General features: G+C 40.7%; 1 protein-coding gene across 8 annotated transcripts in view; it reads right to left on the bottom strand.

Annotated features, from left to right (window-relative positions):
- Positions 1 to 7,302: 7,302 nt before the first annotated feature.
- Positions 7,303 to 26,609, bottom strand: part of KLHL13 (kelch like family member 13) — an 80,537-nt gene continuing 61,230 nt past the window's right edge. For all 8 annotated transcript variants that reach the window (XM_041485179.1, XM_041485184.1, XM_041485186.1 and 5 more), the window contains 3 exons: positions 21,904 to 22,699; positions 15,316 to 15,429; positions 7,303 to 13,743 (listed from right to left, as the gene is read on the bottom strand). In XM_041485179.1, coding sequence (XP_041341113.1) covers positions 13,256 to 13,743; positions 15,316 to 15,429; positions 21,904 to 22,699 — 1,398 coding nt within the window. In that variant the 3' untranslated portion in view covers positions 7,303 to 13,255. The remainder of the gene's footprint in view (positions 13,744 to 15,315; positions 15,430 to 21,903; positions 22,700 to 26,609) is intronic.

A 26,609-nucleotide genomic window follows, 5' to 3' on the forward strand; every position in this document is an offset into this window, starting at 1 on the left:
TCTCATCGCTGCCGAGCATTTGCAGGCAGCCCTCAAGGATCATTTCCATGGCCGAGGGCCATTGGTCATCTGATCAGCTTGCTCACCACGCCAGCAAGTTCTGCTGCTGCACTCTTTACATGGAAAAAGGCAGCTCTAATTTGGGGGAGGCAGCTTTAAGGCTGCTGGGGGGGAAAAGCCATCAGAAGTTCATGTAGGGCAGTTTGATGGGAGCTCTGTGTGTCAGCTCTCACGCCATCAGAGACTCAGTGAGAAACAACTCCAGTTGGGAATTAACCCATTTTGCAGTTACTGCTAAACCTCTGGGTTTAATTAATTTTAAGAAAGTATTTTAATCCCCATTCCTAGATTTGGTTTTTGGTTTTTTTGGGTTTTTTTTTTCCCATTGATATCTTGGCCTTAAAGCAGGTTAATTTCTACAATGGCAGCTTCAGAACCTGGTCTGAGACAGGTTGGATGCTGAGCTCAGGAGGCTCCAGGCCATCAGACACATCCAGGTATTCCAAAACCATCAGCCTCAAGGGATCTTCTACACACAAAAATAGCCTTTAATTTTGCTCCTCCCTCCTGCACTGGAACAGCTAAATTTTATTTTCCTTTATGCCAAGCCTTTATTCCTGAACAACAGACTGCCCAGAGAGAAGGATAAAGAGCAACTGTCTAGAGGTTTGTGTATTGTAAGGTCACAGCAGGCCTTTCCTGACGTAAGCCACTAATAGCATGGCTAGACACACTAAATGACATAAAAGTCAAGAGTGGACAATTACATATAATTTCAAAGTGATAGGGAAAGGCCACTGGATTTACAATGTCTAATCCTTTGCAAAATGTCTGTATATTAAATAGAAATAGTTAATTCAACCACGTATCCTCTCAGTGACCTCATTAGTCTATCCCCTTGCTAAAAATACTCTTGGTTTGTCCCTGGGAATACAGTGATTCTCATTAGCAAATCATGGTTACTCTTACTTAATACAACAACACAGACTACTATACATGAAAAATACATCAAAGAAATTAAACAATGTATTTCTGCCTTTCTGAGAGGTAAAAACAGTCAGAACAATCAGTTATTTTCTTGTGAGAATACAAAAGAACCACCAGACCACTCCATGCAAAACCCAGCAATAATCTTGTGCAGGTATAAATTAGCCCCTACCCCTCCCTGTGCTCAGACCATGCATCATACCCACAGCTACACTCTTTTATTCCCTTTATGGCACATCTTGGAGGTCCTTGACAGGAGCTGCACTGACCTGTCAGGGCTGTGCCACCTGTGTCAGCCTCAGTTCTTGTACAAGTCACAGCTTTCCAAAATCTCTTCATCACAAGATGCTGGCCTTGAATCACAGGCAGTGTCTTGCTGAATTTTTCCATGCTGTCACATCACTCCTGCCTGTGAGATGCAGCACGAGCCCTGCATTACCCATGCACACAAAGGCTAAATTTGCTAAAAAATGTTTACAGAAGAGTTAAAGCAAACAACTTGAAATTCTTAAGACTGTACAAAGCATTTCCTGTGAGCATGCTGGTCACAGGGCTTGTCAGGATCTCCCTTTCTCCCTCTCTGTCCATCACCCAAGCCAAAAGCACAGCCCAGTGAGGAGCAGCTGGTAACACCAGAGGCAACCCAAAATTGGTGAACCCAGCCCCTGTCACAGCTGGAACAGAGCCTGCAGGTGAGATGCTCTCCTGCTGGAGGGAGCTGTGCCCCAGAGGGGGATGGAGCTCTCAGGTACCAGCAGCTTTGCCGAAGGGCATTGAAAGCCCTGAGTGCTTCCCTGGCCTTCACCATCCTTAAGCAGCAAAAGCCTAAGATCCTTCCAAACAGTATTTTTTCCTAACATGTCTTTAAAAATCACTGTGGCTTTCATAAAACTCATTTAACCTGTTATTTTATCAAATTGTTTTGGTGAAAACTGCTCATTCCCTACTTGGTGATGGCCACAACAAAAACTTGTTCATATGTCTATAGTAATACTGGGAACACGCTCCAGATTTGTTTTCTAAGCCTAAAATTATTTGAAATAACTTTCCATCAAGACCTATAAATCTGATCTGTGACCCACATACAAACATTTCACCCAGCTCCACATCATTCACTGGAGCTGGAAGGAAAATGGACCTTAAATGAACATAAACCATAGCATCTGAGCATTTACCACTGCATCTTCAGCTGAGAAAAAACAGTTCCTCTCTTACATCCTCCCTGTTCATCACTTTTTTCAGCTGAGAACACACAATTATTGGTGATAGAAATTCTAAAAAGTAAATAAAATTAGTTCTAATTAGTAACCAAAGTACTTTTACTGAATAAGTAAACTGCAAATCTTTCCTCTGTGCCTACAGGACATATTCTCTCTTATTTTGTCTGTGAACATATTACCAGAGTCCTGCTACTGGGCAAACCTGGTAAATGAAGCACAGAAATATCAGACATTCTGCAGGGTGTGAACAGGCAAATGCTGCTGGTGTTGGTTGGTGGGATTGTACTGTTTGCAAGAAAAAGTTGCTACTAAACTGCTGCAGCCCTTTCCAGTGTCTTAATGGTGGAAAAATGGTAAAGCACCTGCTACAGGCCATGAGAAAGAGAAGGCAAGAAACTGCTTGAGATTTGCTACTGTGGTGCACATTTTACAACCAAATGTTCATGTATAAACCATCATCCATTAACTATGATAAAACATGCACTAAAAATAATTTTAAAAGGAGCATTCAGCTGCTATTTACCCATTATTTTTTTTAGCCATTCAAGATGGTTTGATTTTTTGGTCCCTTTTTTAAAACAATTCCCACTCCACCTTGACATCTTGTTTAGAATTTGTTTCTAGGCACAGAGAGCTGACAGATGTGATGTGATTAGCAAGACAAGACAGCCTAACCAAGAGCAGACAGCACAGCAGACAACACGCACGGGGCCGCGAGCTCCTCTGCACGCTCCATCATCCCCAGCAGCCCTGGAAGTTTCATCTGACAGTGGAGATGGGCATTAACCCCTGCAAGTCCACACCAGGGTTGGTTTCAAAACAGGCTGCATTCAGGAGCAAACCCAGTTTCTGCTGAATTATAGAGAAAAAGGTGTCTTTCTGCAGCCCAGCTCTTCCAGACAGGAACGTTTCCAGCTCAGTTCCACTATCGTTAGCAGAGTTACTAAAAGTGTTTTTGAAGATCAGCTTGTGTGCTGTGACCTTGTCCTTGGTGCCACCTCAGCAGTACTGTGGGAGCAAGAACAGAGTCCCACAGCTGCTCTGAGCTGCAGGAGCAGAGCTGCCTGTGGGGAAACCCTCCCCTCAGTGTTCAGAGCTGTCAGACATGGAGTCATCTGTGTGCATTCCAAGCAAATAGGTCAGGACTGGGAGGGCAAAGAGAAACTGAGGAACTGTCTAACAAACCCAAATGAGCGTTTCTGGTGTTGGCAAATTCAGATACCTGGGGTCACTCTTGCCAAGGTCTTTACATTACAATGTTTTGGCTTCTCAAACCCCCCCAGCTCAAGCAACAGGTAACACATCCAGAGAAGAAGCTACTTTACAGTCATTTGATGTGAGCTTTCCAAAATATTACCCCTCTGTTTTGAAAGGCACATGAGGCCATCCAATATCCACCCCTCAGTATCACACATCTGAGAACGTGCTGCCCAGGATCTGCAGACAAGGGGGTCACAAACCTCAGCAGATGGCTTTACTTACTACTCTGGTGAAGTGTTTTCACTGGAGGCTGTCAAATCACATGGATAAGGTCCACAGAAAGAAAGTAGAAACAAGAAGTTGAACAAAAGGCATCCCACCTTCAGCAAGAACAGCACAGGTCTGTTCAGGGGCTGGTGGTTCCCATCACAGCAGCCATGTACAGCATTTTGCAGAGGAATTAACCAAGAGAGATGAGATCAGAGCCAGGAAGGGCAGCCTGCACTAGATACTTGATCACAGCAGACTTTCACTCAGTCTTGTGATGAACCCAGTTACTTGTGGCAATGCAAGAGCTGTTTTCATAAAATAACCAGTGGTCATGAGGTTCTCCTGTGCCTTCTGTGGGTGGCCAGTAAAGACTCTTGACAGCACAGTCTTTGCTGTTGACATCAAAAATGTCACCTGACTCCCCATCATCCTTCAGGTAGGTCACAAGATATTAGGGTTTTTGAAAAAAACCCAAAAAGTAATACCAATAAACAGTTGGAGAAAACAAGTCTTTCAAACCCTAGCTGATAACCAGCTTCAGAAGAGAGTAATAAATCTTTGTTCCCATTTTATGGGAAGGGAATACAGGCTTCCCAGGTGGCTTAGAAAAGAAACAGGAAAGAGAAAGGTCTTCCTCCAGCAAATGACTTCAGAAGAGAGTAATAAATCTTTGTTCCCATTTTATGGGAAGGGAATACAGGCTTCCCAGATGGCTTAGAAAAGAAACAGAAAGGTCTTCCTCCAGCAAATGGAAATAGAGATGTATCACACCCTCTGACCAAGCCCCAGCCCCTGGGCAGGCCAAGGGTGCCCCTCTCAGATTTGGCCCTGCTCTCCCCTCATCCCCATCCAGAACAGAACAAATGGCAGTGCTGGTTACTGGGAAGCTGAGGAGCCACCCTGCAGGACATCACCTCTCCCTGGAGGTTCATGGCATCCTCTCTCAGGGCACTGTTTTGCCCAGCTACAACATTCAGGGCTTCTCCCAGCAGGTCCCTCCCTCCCTCCACTGCCAGCACTGTGCCCAGGAGATTCAGCAATACAGAGTTTCACTTGCCTCTTCGCTTTCATATTTGCATCACACACACTGAGATTCTTCTGCTTAATCCTGACCCATTTCCAGTGCCAAAGCAGTGACAATGAACACAGGGTGCAATGGTTTGATGCTGCAAAGTCAGCTCTATGTGGGGTGTAGGGAGAAGCCTCAGAGCAGAGGCTTCTGTAAAAAGAAACTCCAGTAATTTTTAGTTTGTTTGCTAATTGACAAGCTGATTTTAGACTGCACGAAAGACTAATTGCTATTCCTTTCAGCCAGTGAACTGTTAATGAAGCTGGAATTTGTCCTAAAGACCATATGGCACATGTCATCTCTATCAAGCTATCTAAATTCCAGAAAGTCCACATTTATAAGTGTATAAATATGGACAAGGAAAATGAAATGTGATTCTTTAAGAAGCATAGTTTCTGCTGTAACCCTAAGTTCCAAGCTGCAGCTGTTTATTGAATGGCATTGGTCTCTCATGCCACATGATGTTAAGACAAAACAATTCATCTTAATTTCTAAAAGACAGCAAAAATGAAGAGTGAGATGAAGAAGGTGAGACATCTTTTAAAATTCTCAATCTGATGTCTGGTCTAATGAAAATTTTACAATGGTTTACAATGAGGATGGTTTTTCTTTGGGGAGGAAGTAAGGACAGGGAGAGCAAACAAGGTCACAGCTTTGTTCCTATCAGCATCCCTGAGTACAGGACACATGCTTGGTGACATGAAGAGGTCTCAGTCATGTCCCTAACTGCTTAACCTCTGAATGGCCCAGCCTGCCTGGAATCAGGCTCACAAAATGTCTGAGAAATATTTAGGGCCTCGGCAGAAAATTGGCAGGGGGGAGAAATCTCCACTCTCCAAAACCAGTGGCTGATGAGTGTTAGAGCTAGAGGAGGTCACTCAGACATGCTCTTAGTGACCTCTGTGTGCAATGACTGCAGCTCAAATTTGTCCTATGCTTTGGAGAGCCAAGATTCAAAGTATTCTGATGCACAAACAAAGATAAAAGAGAAAATCCTTCCTCCATGCATGGATGAAGATATTTTAATGGCTCTGCTGTCCACAGTGGAGCCCTGCTGGTCCCTCTCAGAGGGCCACAGCAGCACCTGCCTTCCCAAGCCACACTCCATCCCTTCAGCCTGCCAGAGGCATGGGCTGGAGCCCAGCTGGGGCAGAGGTGGCCACAGGTGGCCCCTGGCTCTGGCCCCATCCCCTGACAGGGGCAGGGATGGGATTTGAGGCCGCAGTGCCTCGGTGCTGGTGAGTACAGCCTGCTACTCCATGGGGCAACACAGAAGGCACAGAGCAGGAATAGTGCAAAGGTGCTTGGTTTTTCCTTTCCCAGCACTGTGTCACTGCAGGCCAGATGGAAACCTCCTGGGATATTACACAAGATAAGCTTGACAGGATTGTAAATCATAACTGTCCCAAATGGCAGAACTGCTGACAGCAGACACTACCATTCAGTTGCACCTGATATTTCCTTTTCTTTGTCTCTTCTTGTCATCCCGTCCTTAAAACTCCATAAAGTGAAAAGAAAAAGCAGAAACTCAAAAAAGACCTGAATGATGAACCAAAACCTGCCATTTCATGTTTCCTGGGTTTGGCTAAATGCAGTAATGCTGAAATAACAAGATACATAAAATCTCTTTTAAAAAGGCTTAGGAAATAAAACCAGAGAAGTGTATCCTCTAATATTCCATGTAATTTAAAAACATTATTCAGAATTGACTAGATAGAAAACACTGTGACTAATGGGAAACAGGGCATCACTTATGTGATATGAGCACTTGAGACATCCCATATACACACAAAGTCAAATATTAATAGAGTGGTATATCAACAGAAGCAATCTCTCTGTTTTGGGGACAGATGTAGGGATTTATTTTATTGTCTTTATTTACAGCAACAATCCTTTCATTGCTAATATCCTCAGCTCCTGACAAAACATGCCTAAGGGACAGCAGCTCTGTCTCCCCTTTCTGGAAACTTGGGCTGTGCTTTAACTGCAATTAGGAAGCTGCTTTGACTTTCCTTCCAAGTTCAGTGCTCCTGACCCTGGTAGAGGTTCTTTAGTCACACAGGGCTGTTCCCATGAAGATGGAAGAACAACACTCCCAAGAGTCTTTCTGGCCTCAGCACCCAGTGCCTCCCCACCACGAGCAGGGAACACACACTCTATAAAGAGTGTACTGTAAGCACTCGGTGATTTCTGGCCTCAGCACCCAGTGCCTCCCCACCACGAGCAGGGAACACACACTATAAACAGTGTACTGTAAGCACTCGATGCAATTACATATCTGAAAGAGACAAATACTCAAAACTAAAGTTAACCAGCTCAGGCCAAAACAATCTGCATTTAAATGTATTAAACAGGGCAGCCCTGTTCTTCAAAGCAATTTTTTTCCAGAAGTGATTAAGAAAAGAGATGACCCCTTTTTACCCCAATTAACAATGCAGCACCCATTAGCAGGAATTTTATGACTTTCTGGTGGTATTTATTGACAGCTGTCAAACATTTGGGTAAAAAATATGGAAAGAATACACTGGCACTGAGTAAGAAACATGGGGAGGGGACTCAGGTGATCAGTGGTGTGTTTATTTTGGTGCATAAAACATGTAAGGAAAATTATTTCCACATTTCTAAGGAAAGGTTACAAGCAATGAAAAACAAATGGAAAAGAAACCAAGCAATTTTTTTACAGTAACGTTGAACAAGGGTGGTAAAGGCAAAGTTGTTAATTCAACAGAAGCCAAGTATTTGGGAACAATCCCGGTTATGAGGACCACAGGTTAAAACAGACTAATTTTTCCTTTATTAATGAATACTGTGCGGTGAAACAACGTTTAAAATCTGAAATGTTCCTACAGTTATTTTTCCTGCAGTGTTGTACAGACAGAGGAGAATAAACAAACTTGCTCTCTACTGAGAGCTGGAAAGTGTGACCCAGCCCTGACCTTCCCTCCCACCATCTCCATCTGGGCACAGAAGAAAGAGCAGAATCAAAGGCCAACAAGAAGTGTGGTTACCCAAGGAGCTCCTGTGCCTGCCCCCTCCCAGAGCCCTCAGCAGCTCATGTGCACAACTCCCCTCAGAGGGGACGAGGACACTCTGGTGGTCTTTAGATGCCCAGGTTACTAAAATTTGCAGCCTGAATTTGCCTCGTGCACTCAGATTTCAGATGGGTTTGAGAACATCTTGCAAAGCAGTGAGAGGCTGGTGGGGAATTAAATGTCAAAGCCATGGCCCTCAATCCTCAGCTCCACATGGTCTTTAGCTCCACAGGTACTTTGGATGTAAGAACCCAAGATTGGTTTTGGAACTCAGTCATCAGGCAGCAGGGAAGACAAGAGGTGCTCTTACAGAAGGAAACAGATGCCAGACAGCACAGAATGCTGTGGTCTGAGGGAGAATACAGCAACAGGCCAGCCAAGAGTGCAAGCAGGTACAAATAACTGAGCTTTGACTCACTTAGACTATAAGTTATCAAAAAAAAATACACATATATACATCACTCCCTATTCAGTCTGTGAGAGCTGAAAGTCCAAACTAACCTCTAAACCATGACAAAAAATCTAAAACAATATGCATTTTTTTTCCAGTCCCAAACACATTTTCCTGTGAGATCTTTTCACATTGCAAAATGATTTCTCCTAAACACTTAGGAAACAGAACTCCAAATAGAAAGGGTTTAATAACTATGTGGACAGCCTGACAGCATGCAGCTCTGAAAGAGCCACCTGAACTTTTTGCTCCCACTGCAGACTCACAGAGGCATTACTCATTTAATGAATAAAAAAAATTAAAAACTCAAACAGCAGCAATAAATACCCCCAAAGATGGGGGAAAAAACAGCACTCGAGCCAAAGTAATACTATAGTAGGAGACCATCCCCTCAGGAATGTCAGCCACTTGCGGCTCCTGCTGTAGCACCACTCCCAGGTTTCCTGGGCTGCATCTCTATACAAATCACCAAGTCATCAAAGAGCTCTGGAGGACTCCAGTGTGTCACTGATGGTGGAATTCCTGAAGAAAACAAGCCAGGTTGTGAAAACACATCCCACCATGTCTTTCCCAGAGTGGGAAATCAGCAGGTTCAACAGAGCTGGACACCAAATTTGGAGCCTACTGATGGAGAAAAGAACTTCACTTAATGACCTGTGAAAGACTGGCAACAAGAACGTGTGACCTGGGGACAGGCAGGAAAGCCATCCGGATTTCCTAGCTGGCTCTCAAGCTGCAATCACCTTTTCACAGCTGAACGGGTCCTGCAATACTCAGGGGACTAAAAACTTTATCAACTAAGCAAAGTATAACTCTGCCCTTTAAGACTTTTTTTTTTTTCTGACCACATTTGCACACAAAGAATCATAATTCACATTTAAAATATAGAAGAAAAAATATCCCATAAGCTACATATGGTGTGCAAGTAAAGAACACTTTCACAGAGCATGGAAAGCATAAAGTGCCACGTGAGAGCCTGACTCTCCCTCCAGATCTCTGGGTCACCACATCACATAAGGTGCAAGCCAGGAGGAAAGGGGACACACATTACTCCTGCAACATGCACATACCTTTCACTAGCTTAAAATAGCTTATATGTTTCCAAGAATGCACAAGCTGAATTACAAATACATTTATCAACAATGGGCAATTCTCTCTTGATGTAAGTGCCACTAAAAAGCCTCTGCTTTATCTGTTCTGATCAGGAGCAGAGAAAGTAACAGAGATGTCAGCTACCAAGGGCATCAAGTCAAACCAAGGATTAAAGAATCAGTGACCAGTAGAGTCACACATCAGTGTAAAGGTGAGGTAATCACCAGCTGGAGGGCAAATTAAGAAGGAACAACAATTCTGGTGGGCAGAATGAACTTTGCAAAGAAAAGTGCTATGATCTTTTCGGATCAGTTCATCCTCAACTCTTTGGTTAGAAACTTCTCCAGATATTTGTACTGCACTTGTTGCTGTGGTATCAAATTATTTTTTGATGTCCAACCAGCCCATCAGATTAAGACTGTAAGCCTTTAGTTAGAACTTTATTTATCTGCATGCAAACTGCTCTAATCCGTGATTGCCATTATTCCACTAAAGGACCAGACTACTGGTTTGAGCTTCTGACTGTCACTAAAATGCTACTCCTTAGAGATCCCTCAGAAACAGAATAGGCAATTTAAAAATAGCACTGTTTATAAGAAAACACTGAATATTCCACCCAAAGGGCCTGTAGAGCCACAGCCAGGCTTCAGCACGTTCTGCTGCACCAGTGCTCATCCCTTCAGCACAGCTCCTTTATCCCAAGAAGCCACAAGACTGGCTGGATCCTTGCAGGAATTGCTTTCCCTGGACCAGGTTCTTGGACTTTGCAACTTTCTAAGGGGAGGGGTATCACAGAAAAATGGATATCTGCAGATGATGAACCCTCTGATGTTAACAAGGCAAAGGAACTTTACATAACCTGGATTTTCCCAGGTCGTCTTCCCCACTGTTCTTGTCCTATCTCAAAACAAAGAACAAGGGAAATGTCACCTTGGATGTCTGGAGTCAGAGTGGTGAGTTTTGCAGGGATATCAGATGAGCCTTTGGGCACACTGTACATGGAAGTGAGCCCTGTTGGCATTTGCTGCTAATTGGGCACCAAAAAAGCAAAGCCTGAATGAATTTTGCAGTGTGTGCCTGCATCACTGGGAGAGGGCAGACAGCTCCCGTGGCTCTCCCAGCTGGCACACCATGCAACCCTAATTTCATTCAAGTCAAATAGCTATAATTGCTTTTTACCCAGATGCTTTTCTGATTCAGGTACTACAACTGCAACATGAGAGAGTCCAAGATTTATGAAGAGGCAGCCTGACTGGAAATGGAGATGGGTATTTGCTGTATCCGTGTGTATACCTACAGCTGTGGGTTCAGAGATGGAAAGGGGATCTTATGCTATGGTTAAGAAACACTCAATGAGCATCATGGCATTTTATACTACACTACAGAAGAAACCAGTTTGCAGTTTTGGGCAAGTCTTTGATGTTTACTTTTCAATCCTAGTGAGTAAATGTTAACTAATTTAATTATAAACACTTTAATCCAGAGGGAGATTTAAAAAAAAAATCACAACAAAAAACCCCAAAGATTAATTTGATTGAAGCACTACATTTAATCCACTGATGACAAAACGTTCAAAAATAAGTCTTCCATTTTATGTATAACAAATAATGAGTCAAAAAAACCAAAACAAAAACAAAAAAAACCCAAAACAAAACACAAACAAAAAACCTCATCATTGTGGCCATATACCAGCTCCTGGCTATACAAGGCTCAGACACAAAACTGATATTCTGGCTGGCTTTAAATCACCTCAGAATGATCAGAACCCATGTGAAGCTTCTTCCAAACAGAGAACACCAGTGAAGATTCCCACTTTTAAACACTGTGTCCCTCATCCCCAGCATACAAAGAGCAGGATATATTTACATTATCCTAAAGGAATTGCAACTCCTTCAAGTACTTTTCAGTTTAATTAACAAAAGAGACACTGAATATGGATTTCAGAGGATTTAAACTCAAGTAGGGTCTAAAATCTGGTCTTTGAGCTGGAAAAAAAAATTAGTAGCATGTGACACTTAAATGATTGAAAAATCCTTAAGCAACAGAGCAAAATTTTTCTATCCAGTGCTTTGCACAGCATAAGAAGAATATTCTTAGGGTGATGAATCAATTTATCTTCACTGGCCAGTTTCCAGGAGTATCCACTGGTGCCACTATTCTGCCTGCAACAACCTTGCACAGCCACATGGAATTGAGACTTCAATTTTTTAAAGAGGAAGAATTGATTTTGATTTTAACCAAAACAATTATGAAACCTAAAGCTTACATGTAGATTTTGGTAGTGACCATTACTAGTAAACTGCACAAAGAATAAATATCAGTACTTCCAAAACTGACACCACAGTAATCCTGCTGCTTGATTGCATCAAGCAGGGACAAAACACAAATAGCAAAATCCCAACAAAAGTCTATTAAGCTTTACTTGGTTATTATTAATAGGTAACACAATAAGCTGTTTTAAACAGTTTTCCCCAGAGGATGCCCCTGTGACTGTGTTCATTAGCAAAATGACTCGTAACATGATGGGAAGTCCAGAACAATCACAATGGCATAATCAGAGCTGCAGTTTGTCAGCAGGGCACCATATTTTGGAGCAGGTAAAGATTCCTGTGAATTTGCAGGGCTGCACACATAAGCAGTTCTCCAAGGAAAAAACATTAAGACTGGTTTTTCATCAGTCCCTAACAATAAAATGAACACATCAGACCAAAATAGTTTCTTAAAAGTAGGTCAAAAATACCCATTCATGATCACTTCTGCATTGGTTTCCTAGCAGATTCACCTACCCGCGTGGATATACATCATGTGTATCCTGGAGACACTGAGGCAGAGGAAGAAAACCAAATACATTAATGAGGTAGCTTAGACTGGGTAACTGCAGTTAAAAGTTTTATTGAACAAAAAAAGGTAAAATGTGGTAGTCCAGGTTCACTGAGCAAAAGCAGCTCTCTCACTGAAGCTGCACTTTGTGCTAAATAACCTTATTAACTGAGACTATACAGAGGAAACATTATGCAAGTTATCTCAACAGTAAAGGAGAAAAGGTAGATTAAATTTGATCGGATGGAACCATTTGGTCAAATTCAGTGGCTTAAGTTACTGATTCTAGCCCTTAACTACCCATATTCAGTACAGCCATAGCACAGAATACTCTGCTGCACTGAATTCCCATTTGTTAATAGTGTGTGCTCCCATGCAAGTGGAAGCCAATTCCTGAAAAGAAAACCAAATTAAAAAACACAAATATGTTTAGAATGTTTTGTTTGAAGCATCGTTCAACTGACTCAGGAAAAACACTCGATATATGTTATAAAAAACTCCTGGCCTCTACAAGGTCCGCTCCTGTACAGTGCTAATATTTTAAAATTATTTTATTTCTTCCCTCTGCCTAAGAAACTTCATATGCTCTGAAAGCACCCACAAAGTCAGGTGGGTAAACAGATATGTCAAAAATACTCTGTGTAAAGAGGGAGGTAGCTCAGGCCCCTTGGCAACCTTCGGAGAGTTCACATTGATGTGGTCTACCTACCCTTGTGATCTGCAGTCAAAAATGAAAGGAAAACCGATTTCAACATGAAATTCAGTGACATGTTCAATACAAATTTGACTCACTGGGCTCCCAAATGTAAGCTACAAGGTACCTCACACCCAACATACAACATTAATAACGTACCTAGTTCATACATTTTACAGACAATACCTTCTCATTTGTTAAACATTTGGCTCGGGCGAGTACATTTCTTTTGTTAACCACTTGAGAGACATTCTAGGCCAAACAAACAGCACAAATAATGTCAAAGTCTTTTTTTTTTTTTTTTCAGTAATTGTATGAAATGCTGTAGGCTAAGCCTAACAGAAACTACTGAAGAAAAATAAGAGACCCCATGATGCAGTGCAGAGGTGTTACTACAACATCGTGAGCCAAGGGATGGTTCTAAGGTGCTGAAAGAGGAGACTCTCTGGACGGTGACCCTGTATTGTCCTCCGGAGGGAAAACAGTGAGAGTGCAGGCTCGAATGCCACCAAGGGATTCTGGAAGGTCAAATACTTTATGCCACTCATCTTTTTCTGGATCATACTTCTGAACTATTTCCACCATACACCGGTTATTCCAAGAATATCCTCCGACAACATAGATTTTATTTTCAAAGACAGCAACCCCAACATCGCTTTGCCCACGTAACATGGCGGCAATTGGAGTCCACTGGTCTAGAGTTGGTGAGTAATATTCACAGCTTAGAACATCATCATAATCACTTGTTCCTCTAAAGTGGTTTCCACCAATAACATACAGCTTGTCTCCTACAGTACACATGCAATGCAGACCTCTGACTGTCGTCATCGGAGCTTTCTGAGTCCATTTGTCTGTGTCAGGGTCAAAGCACATGAGTTCCTTTTGGAAAGTATCGTGGGTAATTCCCCCTAAAGAAACAAGACACATGTTAGAGGAGTGCTCAACCCAATAAGCATTAAATAACAAAAAAATACATTTTACTGAAAATTTCATTTTCCTTAAAACTTCTTCACTCTAGCTTAGATTACTATCACAGAAGTACTCCATTTCAAATGACATTTGTTCCTTTAAATGGGAATATGGAGAGAAGCCACTCACACTGTGCCTCATCACACAATTGATACAGGCAGATTAAAAGAACAAAAAACTGTTACCTATGCTTCTACTTTGCAAATTTATTTCTTTGCTTGTGTTCATTCAGTTTGCTAGTTATGTTTCTCACCATCAAGAATCCATTTCCCTTTCAAATTCTGATACTATGCCACTGTGTTTTAAGTACCACATAGTAGCATTTTCATAAAAAATCTTTTTTCATCAAATTCAAGTGAATAGAGAGAGGACACACATTTCAAATATTCTTCAGTTAATAGTTACCTATGGTTCCCTCTACATTTACCTTCTCCATAGCTCCCTGCAAGAGCATTTGGAGAGGCTCCAGGACAAAAGGAAAAGAAAAATCTGTGGGATCTACATGAAAAAAACACAGCAGACAGCATATGCATGTGCCACCTGCAGCAAAACAAGCAAAATGGGCAAAACACAACTGACAGCAGCACAGCAATTAGGAGCTCAATGGACTTGCTCACAGAAAAATAAGCACCTGTACCTCACAGTAAATTCTAAAGCAAATTCCTCCTAGCCTTCTGGCACAAGAGCCCCTACATGAAGCTGCTCCAGCACATCCCCCACCAGTTCTTGTCAGCTAAGCAACCTTGTTCCCACCTCCTGCCACGAATTTCAGCTTAGTTCTTAAGAGGACATCCTTTAAAATTTCAGTAGGAGAATCTAGGCCCTGCAATGATCACTGACAGACAGATTGAATCTTCTTTAAAAATTAAGCTAACAGCAGATTTTCAGACAACCCATTTGGAAAAAAAATGTAATGAAACTACAATCTCAGTTACACACAGGATGAGCATATTTCAAATTAAAAACCAGTGCAAGTACAGATATCACTTATATGCTATGATTAACATGAGAACTTAGCAGTTTCCATTATTTCAATGAAGGCAAACGTTGTTTAAAGTTATAAAATTTTCAATGCATTCCAAAGTTTATAGTTTATGTGTTTAATTGCTATATTATCTCATAATACATGTTATAATTATTTAATACTCATACACAATTATAATTATATATTATAACAATGTTATGTTTAATTATATTGCTATATATAATATATAAATTATATATTATAATTTATATCTATGGCTACAGGAAACTTTATTTCGATTGGTAAAGTGAGTAACTGCTTTGGAATCCAGAGCTATTCAATTACTAAGCATAATATTATCTACAGTAATTTTGTCAGAGCCAGCAGTGTATGTGCTGTTTGTCTGTCTTCATATGAAACTGCATCACTACTGATACCACGGCAAGCCTACTGCAACCACAGACTAATTTGTACTGTCTGCTGCTGCGACAGAAAAAGTTAGACAAGGAATTGTTTCAAGAGATGATGACAGGCATGATTTATTTACCTGAAATATACATTAGCCCCCCATACACGGTTCCAGCGTGACCATAGTGGGGCTCGTTCATTTTTGCCACGTAGCTCCACTCGTTCATTCTGGGATTGTAACATTCCACAGTGGCTGTTGGAGACAAATGAGAGCACAGAAGTGTTGAAAGCAGCATGGCAGCTTGGTGCTGAGCTCAGTGCAGTGGCACAAACATTCACAGAGGAAGTGCCAACAAGTAACACTGTGCAGCTGAGGGAGTCTCCAGGGAATTATTGAGCACTATCACAGAAACAGCAGATGGGGTTGGAAAGGGCCTCTGGAAATCATCTACTCCACCTCATCCAACTCTGCTAAAGCAGGGTCACCAAGAACAGGCTGCATAGGATTGTGTCCAGCTGGGCTGTACCATCAGCAAACTTGCTCAGAGAACACTCTGTGTTCTAATTTCCTATTCTATGTGCTAATTTTCTATTGTACTGCAGTGTTTTATTAAGGATTTGCACAGAAACATACAGCACAGAATGTGCAAGTCACTACATCAGTTTACAAAAGCCAAGCTTAAAAGAAAAAAACATGAAACATCCCTGAATCTGGCAAGGACATAAGCAGTGCCTCTGTTGAGGCACAACTCCATTTGTGCAGTTTTCTCTGTGAGCTGGAATGTTAAAATGATCAAGGCTTTTATCAGATCAGAGATCACAGAGGACAGTACCCAGGAGTCAGTGCAGAATGGATTCCTGAGGAGGAAACCTCTCTCCAGTGTAAGATGGGAGAGATGCAGGCTGCCGGGAAAGGGCTGCAATAATCACAGAGAATACAAATAGAAGACATTTAATAATGAAGAAAGCTCTAGGTTTGGCAGGCTGAATACTACAGTATGATCAGAGGGGCACAAGGTCCTCAAAACCCCCACAATATAATGACTTTATGATGCACAGAGAAATTGTCAATAATTAAGTTATCTTAAAGACAAATTAGATCTCATTTTAAATAATTAAAGACTGCTTAATCACTTGGATGTTTATGAACTATACATAGAAAAATTGAATCTGTCTTTAAAAGTGGCATTTTACTTGGTCTAGAACAAGGTTTTTATTGAATCATGAGTAGAAAATCTGAGTCAGCTCTATGGAATCGGTGATGACTTAACAGTGCAGGATTACACATCAACCAAGAGAGAAAATACCCTTAGAATCTGAGAAACTTGTCATTATAAAGGCAGAATCTAGTTAGTTTTAGTTTAAGCCTAATTACAGAATTATAGAGCCAGTAAAGAACACCAGACAGTAACACATAGTGAATATAAGGCAGCTCACCCTAACTCCAAAGCTGTTTTAAAAAGATCCTCTGGATCACTTTAGTAGACTATAGCTATGATCTCAAACTCCAAAAAAAACCCCGAGCCGTGAAAAAATTAGGACAGAGCACATTAGAGTGACCTTCTGAATTCTCTTGTAGTTGCTGCATCACCACTTTATTGTTGTAAAACGGGATGATAATACATAATTCCATGCAATTAGTGTCTCAAGTACATGCACTGAAAATAGAAGCTTCCAGTTCCAATGTCAGAAATACTGTTTGACAGCCAGTTCAGCATCATCTAAGGCTAGAAGTGAAAAATAAAAAATCTATTTTGCACATAAGAATTGTTAAATTGTTACAGCACACTGGATTTGCTTCAGCTTTTCCCCACCCAGCAGCTGAACTTTAAATTTATGAAATGCAGAAAAGTGCCAGTCCAGAACATTAAGTTCATTATGCAAGGCAAAACACATTAAATTTCTGGGTTTTTTCTAAACAAATTATATACGTTGATTTGCATGTATGAAATTATTAATTTCATATTCTTGAAACTGTTTCAAAATAGTAATGAAATCTTGAAATGCATCTGGTTCTGTGTGAGTGGCTCGCACAAGGACTCCCAGTTCTGTCAGCTCAGGGATGTGTAAGATGGACAAAAAAATAACAAACCAATACAAAGGAACTGAAGTCTGGTGTGTCTGCAGTACTGCTGATGTACCAAATTTTTGATTTAAAATTCTGCCCAATATATGGGCAAGTTCCCAGGTTTACTCTAAGAGATCTGCCTTGGTCATTTGGGTTTTCTTAATAAAGACAGAAATCTCCTTTTAAAAAAAAAAAAATTTCCTTGCTGCAGGCTTTCAGTAACCCATCACAGACTTAGCCACAAATCCAATGAATGCTGGAGACACTCTCTTGCCTAAAGAAGAGTATAGGCACAAAGACCTGATTCCACAAATGACAACTAAAATTAAATCTGTGAGTTGTGTTTCTGTGCAATTCCACCTTGATATCACCTGTAGTTTTTGCCCAATCCCCAAATAAACCCATGCTTGCTCTTGTAAACACATTCATCCATTCCAATATTCTTTTTTTAAAAGGAAAGCTCCTTTCCACTCTGCTCTGCTTAGCAATCAGAAGCAAAGATGTGCAGAAATTTCAAAACCAGAAGGAAACAGATTTGATGTGCAAGTAATTACAGCTGTCCCAGTTCCACCCCTGGGGCAGCCCCTTCAACCCTTTGAGCTCCTCTGTGCTGAAACATTGCTCTGCAGATTCCACAAAAACTGCATCCCCTGTCCAAAGTGCTCCCACTCTGCACTGAGGTGAGGAGCTTGGGTTTCTAACACACTCCAAGGACAGGGAGAGCAGAGGATGTGCAAAGGAAGAGCAGAGCCAGCAGCACACAAGTGAATGTGACATTCAGTGCTGGACAGCTTTATCTCACTCTGCACTACAAACTGCATTTAAAAGAGAAGGCATAGCCAAAATATCCCTTTAGCAAGAGAAGACAAAACGTGCAGAATTGGTACCCGTTACCACCATCACTGTCACCACGTTGTAAAGACATTATTTATCTGAGAAAGGATGGTGCTGAGTCCAAGACCCATCTCTCTGATGTGCCTTCAAAACTGTCTCTAACATTCCTAGCACAGCCAAAGTACTGTCTGACACTATTTCAGACAAACTATTCCAACCCAAGTCCACTGTGCTCTAAAACAAAGCTAATCACTTTCCAGCCGAAAAACCCTACTCTTCTGTTAGATTGATCTGTATAATTGTTTCCCTGTTACCTTGCAAGGTCATTCAACTTCTGTCTTTTAGCAAGATATTCCTCTGCACTGAAAAGAAAAAATATTCAAAATTCCAGCTATTAAAGGTGCTCATAATTTAAGAGAGACAAATTCTTCTTCAGAAAATCTCCAGACAGAGCAGAGTTCACAAAACACTCTAAAACTGCTACTTTAATGCACTTAAGTGAGAGTGACGGATTTATTCTTCCAACACCATGAATGATTCAGACCAGCCTTTATTTATGTTTAACAGTAGAACTTCTGATGTGCTCATTACCATAATCCAGGGAAGACAGGCCTCATTTTAATAGAATTAAGCAATCTCAAAATGACACCAAGTTTTGACAGTCCCAAGGGATGTTCAGCCTGTACCCATTTTATAGTGCCATCTGTGATGCTATTTGAGGAGTATACAGATATTTAACACTTCTCTGTCAGTAGCTTCTAAAGCGTCTTGAGGTCTGTTACAGCAGCACTTAGCAACTCTGTGATGTCCCAAAACCCAGGCTCTTAACTTTGTTATACTATTTCTATAATACAGCTTATTCATGTACAACTCTAAGCTGACTTCATTAAATAGTCCTGACTAATTTTGTCCTAGCACAGCAAAGAGCCACTCCAAAATAAGCCTCTGCACAAGAGGTCCTCTAGTTCACACTCTGGTCTGATATTCACAATACTACTCTGACAGTGAACAGCCCAGCTGGATACTGATACATATCAATCAGCAACACTTAAGATATATTAGCTATATCTTTATATACACACGTACATATATATGTACACACACTCAGGGGGGAAGTTTTTACATAAACAAGGAGTGTTCAACATCATAGAGGGCATCTGGAAAATAAATATCTTCCAACTTGATGGGCAGAGGGTCAAAAGAACAGGTAACTAGCCCAGCAGTTTTCTCTGTCTTTATTGCAGCATGATGAATTAATGAATGAATCTGTGGTTTAGTCACAACCCCATTTCCCCTAAAGTGCTGAGGAAAAGCCCATACATAAAAACCCCAAACTCTACTCCAGCCTATCAACAGCAGAGCTTGAAGTATCTGAACAATACCTAAATGCACAAGTTTTCTAGTACTTACACACACAGCTTCTGCCATCATCAAGCACAACTGAACTCTTATAATGAGCTACAAAAATCTTCTTGTCAGAAGAGAAAACAGTCTCCAGTGTTCAGCTGGAATCTGCCAGTGTGCTGTGCTTCACAAGTATCTTTGTGACCCACACCTGCTTTTCCCTTTGACTCTTTTTCCAAAAAGTCTTGTTTTTTGCACACCTGTCTTCTCCAGGCTGGGCTCCTCCCGTGCCCAAGGGCGGCTCTGCCTTCTGGGGATACCTCTGGCAGGTGTCTGCCTTGACATTTAAAGGCAATTATCTACAATCCTTTCAGGAGGGGTACTTAATTCTGCACAGCCCTAAGCTGTTACAGGGTTGAAAAATCTCAATTATCATGTCATAATTCAGGCCATTTAAAGGATACATTTACCACATTCCAACACATGTACCACATAAATGGAAATTCACTCATCCTGTCCAGTGAACCACACCTTTCTCAGTGGCATGCACTGGTAAAACAGCAGCTCATTATTACACTAATGCAAGTACCACAAATGTAGAAAGTAGCATTTACAAAGTTCTCAGAAGAAGAAACATCGGAAAACTGTTTTGAGAAGGTTTGATAGAAAGCCTCAAAAAGTAAAACTTTTATTCCTGTGAATGTCAGGGAAAAAAAAAAAAAAAGTTTTAGTAACTTTAATCCTTTGGTCCTTTTCCATAAGAGCCAATTTTCCAGAAAGCTCAATTCAGGTTTTGGGAATTTTTCCTCTCCAACAACAGACTGAAATTAGTTTGAACCCAAGGGCAACTTCTTTAATATCTGTCCAACACACATTTGACCTTCTCTTCTTTGAAAAGCCTGAGAGTTTTTCTCTTCTGAACAGAATGGGAAGTTTAAGCTGGATTGCATCTTCCAGTTGTCAAGGTTTATGAAAGAAACATGAAAATGAAAAGTGACTCACCTCACAATTAACAAGGAAAGAACCTGAAGCCCCAAATCAAAGCATCAGACAGCTACAATATTTAGCATTTAGAGTGCTCTTCCCACAGAATGATCCAGTGGCATTTTTCAGGTCTGTGTGGAAATTGCTACAGCATTTTAATGATATCTTTACAAAAGAATTTTAGATAGGTGATAAATTTTGTATTTTAATTAAAGAAAGCAGAAGAGTTGAGGTCAGCAGAATGATACTGCTTGATCTAATTTAAGCTAAAACTGCACTCAAAGCCTCCTTCACACACAGGTTGCACTGGCTTAGTGACAATATTATTTCATATTGATTTTGTCAGGCTTGCAACTTTTTCAGTGACATTTTTATAACCCTCCTCTGTTCAGATTGTACAGTGCACAAGGTCAGCAATCTGATTATTTGCTATTAATTCATACTGTTAGAAAATAGCTCACTGAAGCTATATATCAGGTTTTCTGATACTCAAAGATCAATACATGTTATTTTGTACATTTAGTCTTCCAGAGGATATTGAGATTGTTTAGGATGTATTTTCAGGTAAATAGTGATAACAGTAAAAAATTCTGAAAACCCCAGGATCTGCATCAGAAAATGACTAGGGAAAACAAGTTATTGCTAAGCGTTTCCCATCTTTTTGGAACAGGAGGCATTTTTAAATATCCCATTTCATCAAACACTGGAATGGAATTAAAGTTTAAACTTACCCCTGATATGGGGTTTTTTCTTCTGTTTTTGTTTAGTTCTTTTCTTGGTGTTTTTGTTTTGTTTTGAGTTTGGTTTCTTTTGGGGTTTTTGGTCAAGCTGAATTAAATATCATTTGCAAGGGGGGAAAAGAAGAGGCACCAGGACCAAGTCATTCAGTCATTTGTACAAATAAGGTCATAGGTGAAATATAACATTTTTAATAATTAAAAAGGCCGGAACATCAGAATATCTGAATCTCACTACTCTGTGAGTGAAATAAATCACAGTCATAAGACTAAAACAAAACAAAAAAAAAAAACCACATCAAAAAACCCCTTGGCATTTCAAATACTATTCCAGAAAATTTTTGTCTTTTAAAATGCAATGCTCATTCAAGAGTGAGTGTCAGCTAGAGCTGTGTATCCCTTAGGAATGGATTTTGTTTCTCAGCTAAAGTAATGATTAATTTTTTCTTTTTAAAACTGCACTTATATCCCCCCACACTTACACAGGCAGACACAGATGCTTACTTCATGTTTCCTGGTAAAGATCAAGACACTGGATAACATGCATCAATACACAAGACATACGTATTTGGAATTTTTTTGTGGTATTCCTTCTAAAATTAACTTCTAAGAGTGTCCAGAAAAAAAATCTGCATTTGCAGTATTTCCAGAAAGCAGCAGCACTCCAGTGACTTCAACTTGTTTCTCTCCACCCACTCCCTGGGCAGAGGGCACTTCCAGGCCCAGCAAAAGGCAAGGGGCTGGCTGCAGGAGGACTCACCTAGCTCACCCGCTGCATTCCGACCTCCGACTGCATACAAATGTCCTTTGAGGGCACTTAGGTGGAAGAAGGTCCGTTTCTCGTTTAAAGATGCCACTTGCATCCACTTGTTGTAGCGAGGATCGAACCTGAAGACCGTGTCGACCGCCGTCTTTCCCTTGGTGTCGTAATTGCTCTGGCCTCCCACCACGTAGAGGAAGTTGCCGATGACGGCGATGCCGTGCTGGTACCGCGGCGCGTCCATGGGCGCCAGGGATTTCCACTCGTGGGCCTTCTCGTCGTACATCCGCAGCTCCTTGCTGACCACCAGCTGCTGCCTGAGCACCCCTCCCAGCGTCACCAGGTGCGTGCTGTCCGAGCGGATCGCCGTCCGCTCCGACTGCATCACGGGCTGCATGTACGGCATCATCTGGTAATTGCTGGCCTCCAGAAGCAAGTTGACACAGGTGTTGTCAGTTCTCATGAAGTCCACTGTCTGGACGTAGTTGATAAGATCCTGGGGGGTCATCAGGGGAAACCTGATGTTCTTCATGAGCTTTGCAGCGTACTCCATGCGAGGCTCCTCGTAGCGCAGCCAGCGACAGGCCGCCTTGAAGAGCTCCAGTTCAGTGCAGTGCTTAAGGCTATTACTTGAAAGCACAAAGGCAAGACGTTCAAAGGGGAGTTTCACAAATTCACCAGTACTTAATAATGCAGGGAAGTTCTTCAGGATGAAATTATTAACATATTTATCCACTTCTGTGAGATTGTATGTGTTGGCAATTCGCCCAACCTCAACGCAGTTTTCCAACGAAACCTATTAAGTAAACAGAAAAAGGAATCAAAACACTTTCTTAATTTGGTGTCTAAATGATACTGTAAAATTTAATGAATACTGTAGAATCAGCAATATTTCAGCATTTTGCAGTGCTCAAGGTGATTTACACATGAGCAAATATTCAGTGCAGTGTATATATTCATGACTGCAAAGGGAGACCAAATTTTTTCCTTATTTTGAAGAAAGAACTGAGACAAGTAGCAAGCAGATGGCATATATTATGTCAAATACCTTACACAATGATGAGGTATAACAGTTAGATAGCGCCTCATCTTTGAAAAGCTCTGAAAACATCTAAGACAGACATGTGGAAAATAAAATTAAGGGACAGGTGATCAGCCCAAGGTTACAGAGAGCAAAACAAAAGTGTCACCATTAGATATTTTTTGACACTATGGAAATTGTGTTGGCAGAATACAACCAAAGAGAATGGCACAGCTAACCCCTGAATGCCACATATTTTGGACAACTAATATTTACAGTGTTCAATCTCATGAATACATTCCTTCAAAACAAACAAAAATGGATCTTTAATAAATCAAGGCAGTGTTCTCACCGTCTCTGTTCAAAACTAAATACATGTCAAAAATAAGACAAAGGTAGTGATTTTAGTTTATACATAATTTTTTAAAAAGAATGAACCTAGGAGGATTTCCCCTAAAAATACCCAGCTCATTAAAGTATGGATCACACACCCAAATTTAACTCAGTACTCGAGTGACTTGGTAATCATATGTTTTACACTGTAGCTGCATCTATCTTTTTATATCTTTGGCTCCTGAATTTCTAAGGTCACTTGGGATCCAAGGCACAGGAAGGAAGAAACATGCCAGGAATGGGGCAAACTTCTAGTGGGTTTTCAGTGAACCCAGCCAGTTCCTTTCAGGAAGCTCTCTGGTACATGTGCTCAGCAAGTCAATCAAATGCTTCTCGCTCAGAATTGCAGCTTTTTTGCATTCAAACCTTATTCCAGACCAAGCTTCATTTACACATGTTCTAGTCTCTGTGTATGTCAGTCCTACTCAGTGTCAACCATTTCCACAACTTTGTGATTCTCATTACATTCCTAATGCCAGAAGAACTTAAGCTTACAAATCTCACAGTTATTTTGAAAAAGATTATAAAGATTGAGGACTATGGCCCAACTGGAGCCTAAGAATTCAAAAACCTTCAAATGACTTCTGGTCATGACAGCGATTAGAAGATTTTAATACTGTATAACTTAATCTGATCATTGTCCTTCAATACCAGACAATTCCAATGTCTAATGAGTACAGGAATAGGAGATTTTTTAAATTCACTAGAAACTGATCCAACTTGCCCTAGAGTTAAGATCTACTGTCATCCAAAGTCTTCATTCATGCATCTTGAAATGCCTACTAATCCTGTAATCAGGTCCCATCTATAAAATGAATGTGCAGCAGACTGTCAGGAGTTCTAGTATGAAAATATTTGTGCTTTATATACATGGAAATAATTTTTGTATTACAAGACAGACCACATTGTTTATATCAAAATATAATACACCAACTAGCAACAGCCTATAAAATATTCTCCGACTGGCTTTGAGGATCAACAACAAACAGATTGCCCAGAGAAGCTGTGGCTGCTCCATTGCTGAAGTGTCCAAGGCCAGGCTGGATGGGGTTCTGAGCAACCTGGTCGAGTGGAATTTCTTCCAAAATTTCTTCCAAGTTGTATTACAAAATAAAGCAATGGAAAAATCATCCCTTAACAAACAGCTGACTTGCAGTATACCATAAATCTTAACTCTTGCTATATAGTTACTGTATTTAAAAATCACTTTGGAATACATTGTCTGGCACCAAACTAGAGATATGCAGCACTTCCACCACATCAAAGTAAGCAGGCAGAAATTATTGCATACAGGAAAGGCATGCTTGAACTTAAAAGATCAAAGCAAAACCTGTACAGGTTCTGTACCACTGGCACATGCAGAATGCAGTGAAGTATTTGGAGCTATTGCTGACTGGCTGCCACTTATCAAGTGCCCGGAGTGCACTGGGTTCTGTATTGCCATAATTATGTAACACTGTAAATCCATGAAGCTGAGCATATTCCTGGACTTCTTACATTTGAGAAATTTATTGACACATTACACACTGTTAATGACTGATGAACATGATATCAGCAGCTTCCAGTCAACCCCTGATTCTGGGAAAATTCACTTTATACTGCCTTTAGTAATCCACTGGGACTGTACTGCACTCAGGGTTGGTTGGTTTTTTTTAATATATGATTGCAAGTACTTCCCATTAGGCTTATGAAATTGTGCATTATGTTTGACTCACCAAAAAATTCCTCCACTCACCTCAAACCAGAGTGCCATATTAAATATTGTCTTAAAGCTTACTTTTCTCACAAAATTACTGTTACCCTATTTACTCTGCTCTAAGATAATAACCAATGTACCAGGCTAAATTATATTGCAAAGACTTAAAAGTCATAAAAATATATATTCTAGAGATTCTTAAATCCTGAGCCAAAAAATAATCCTTCAACAGAAAGAAAGGCTATAGCTACTTCTACTTGAATATTCAAAACTGGACAGAGTTCAGCACAATGTTATTTAAATAAATACTTCAGTTACTCAAACACTGGGGTTTTTTGGTTTTTTTAGAAGTTTGACTTATGCTATGGATCTGTGTGGAAGTCAGTCAATCAGGAGCTTTTCAAGAAAGAGAAGGAACTGCTACTCTGGAAATGCCACTGAAGTGAACAGGAGAAATGGAAATATCAGGTGAAAATACATACACTGTACAGTGTATCCAATAACAAGTAAAACTGCTCACAAGGAAAGAGCTAAAAGACAAACATTCAAGCAGCTAAGCAGCTCCACAAGGAGTTGAGAATTTCACTTAAATAAATCCCATTTTACATGGACTTGACTACTGAGCAGAGCTGCTCACTCACATTACTCATTGTAATAGCTCATTACAAAACAGAAGTTGCAGAAAATACTAAAAAGCTTTTCAAAAAAGAAAGGTCAAGCACAGCACCATGTTACAACAGCCTGAAAAACCCAGAGCAAAAGCCAAAGTACTTCTTTGAGAAAGCAGTTCACTTAATTTTTTGAAATTTTGTAGCAACCACTTCCCAAGCTCTCATAAAAATTTAACTGACTATAAAATACTACAAAACTGGACACAGCAAAATGATTGCAAGTATGAGAGCCTTGGAGAACAGCTCACGAAAAGCATCACACACAAAAAAATCCAGCCCTCAAACCCAGCAGCACAAAACAATCAGGTATCTAACTTTGTTTTGTGTCAATGGCTGTCAGACACTGAAGCACTTAATGCAGTGCTTCAAAGGGCCCAAGTTTAAAAGACCAAACACATCCCTGAAACCTTCAATTTTCTTATGGGCTCCCATTGACAGAAGCCCAGAAAAAACTGCACAGAAATTTGACCAGCTCAGAAAACAGAATCCACTGTACCCCTACAGTACAAAGTCAAATTTCTGGTGGCTGTCAGAGCTGGTCCCAGGGTTAAATCCCACACTCCCACAAAACAGATTAACTTTGCTCCATCCTCAGATAACCAAGTTTTTTTGACAAGGCACGACTTCCAAGTATTAAGCCCTCAATATTTGACTATATCCTAGTAGTTACGAAAGTGTAAAGCACCAAATTATAAAAGGAACAAAATTCTTTTGCAGGTACATCCAAGATATTAATTTTCAATGTTTGGGATTATTTTCTTTAATTACAGTGTAACAACCCTTTCCCCATTACCCTGTAATTTTCCTGAGTGCTGTAATTCACTTGGGTAAGTTTCTCATCTTTGTCCATTTTATACATTGCTGCTAGTTTTGCAAAATCAGTGTTGTGTCTAGAGCTCACTACTCTGAAAACATTTCCATGGCA

This window comes from Pyrgilauda ruficollis, unplaced genomic scaffold (assembly GCF_017590135.1).
Source record: "Pyrgilauda ruficollis isolate IOZ18807 unplaced genomic scaffold, ASM1759013v1 scaffold7, whole genome shotgun sequence".
Classification (NCBI taxonomy): Eukaryota; Metazoa; Chordata; class Aves; order Passeriformes; family Passeridae; genus Pyrgilauda; species Pyrgilauda ruficollis.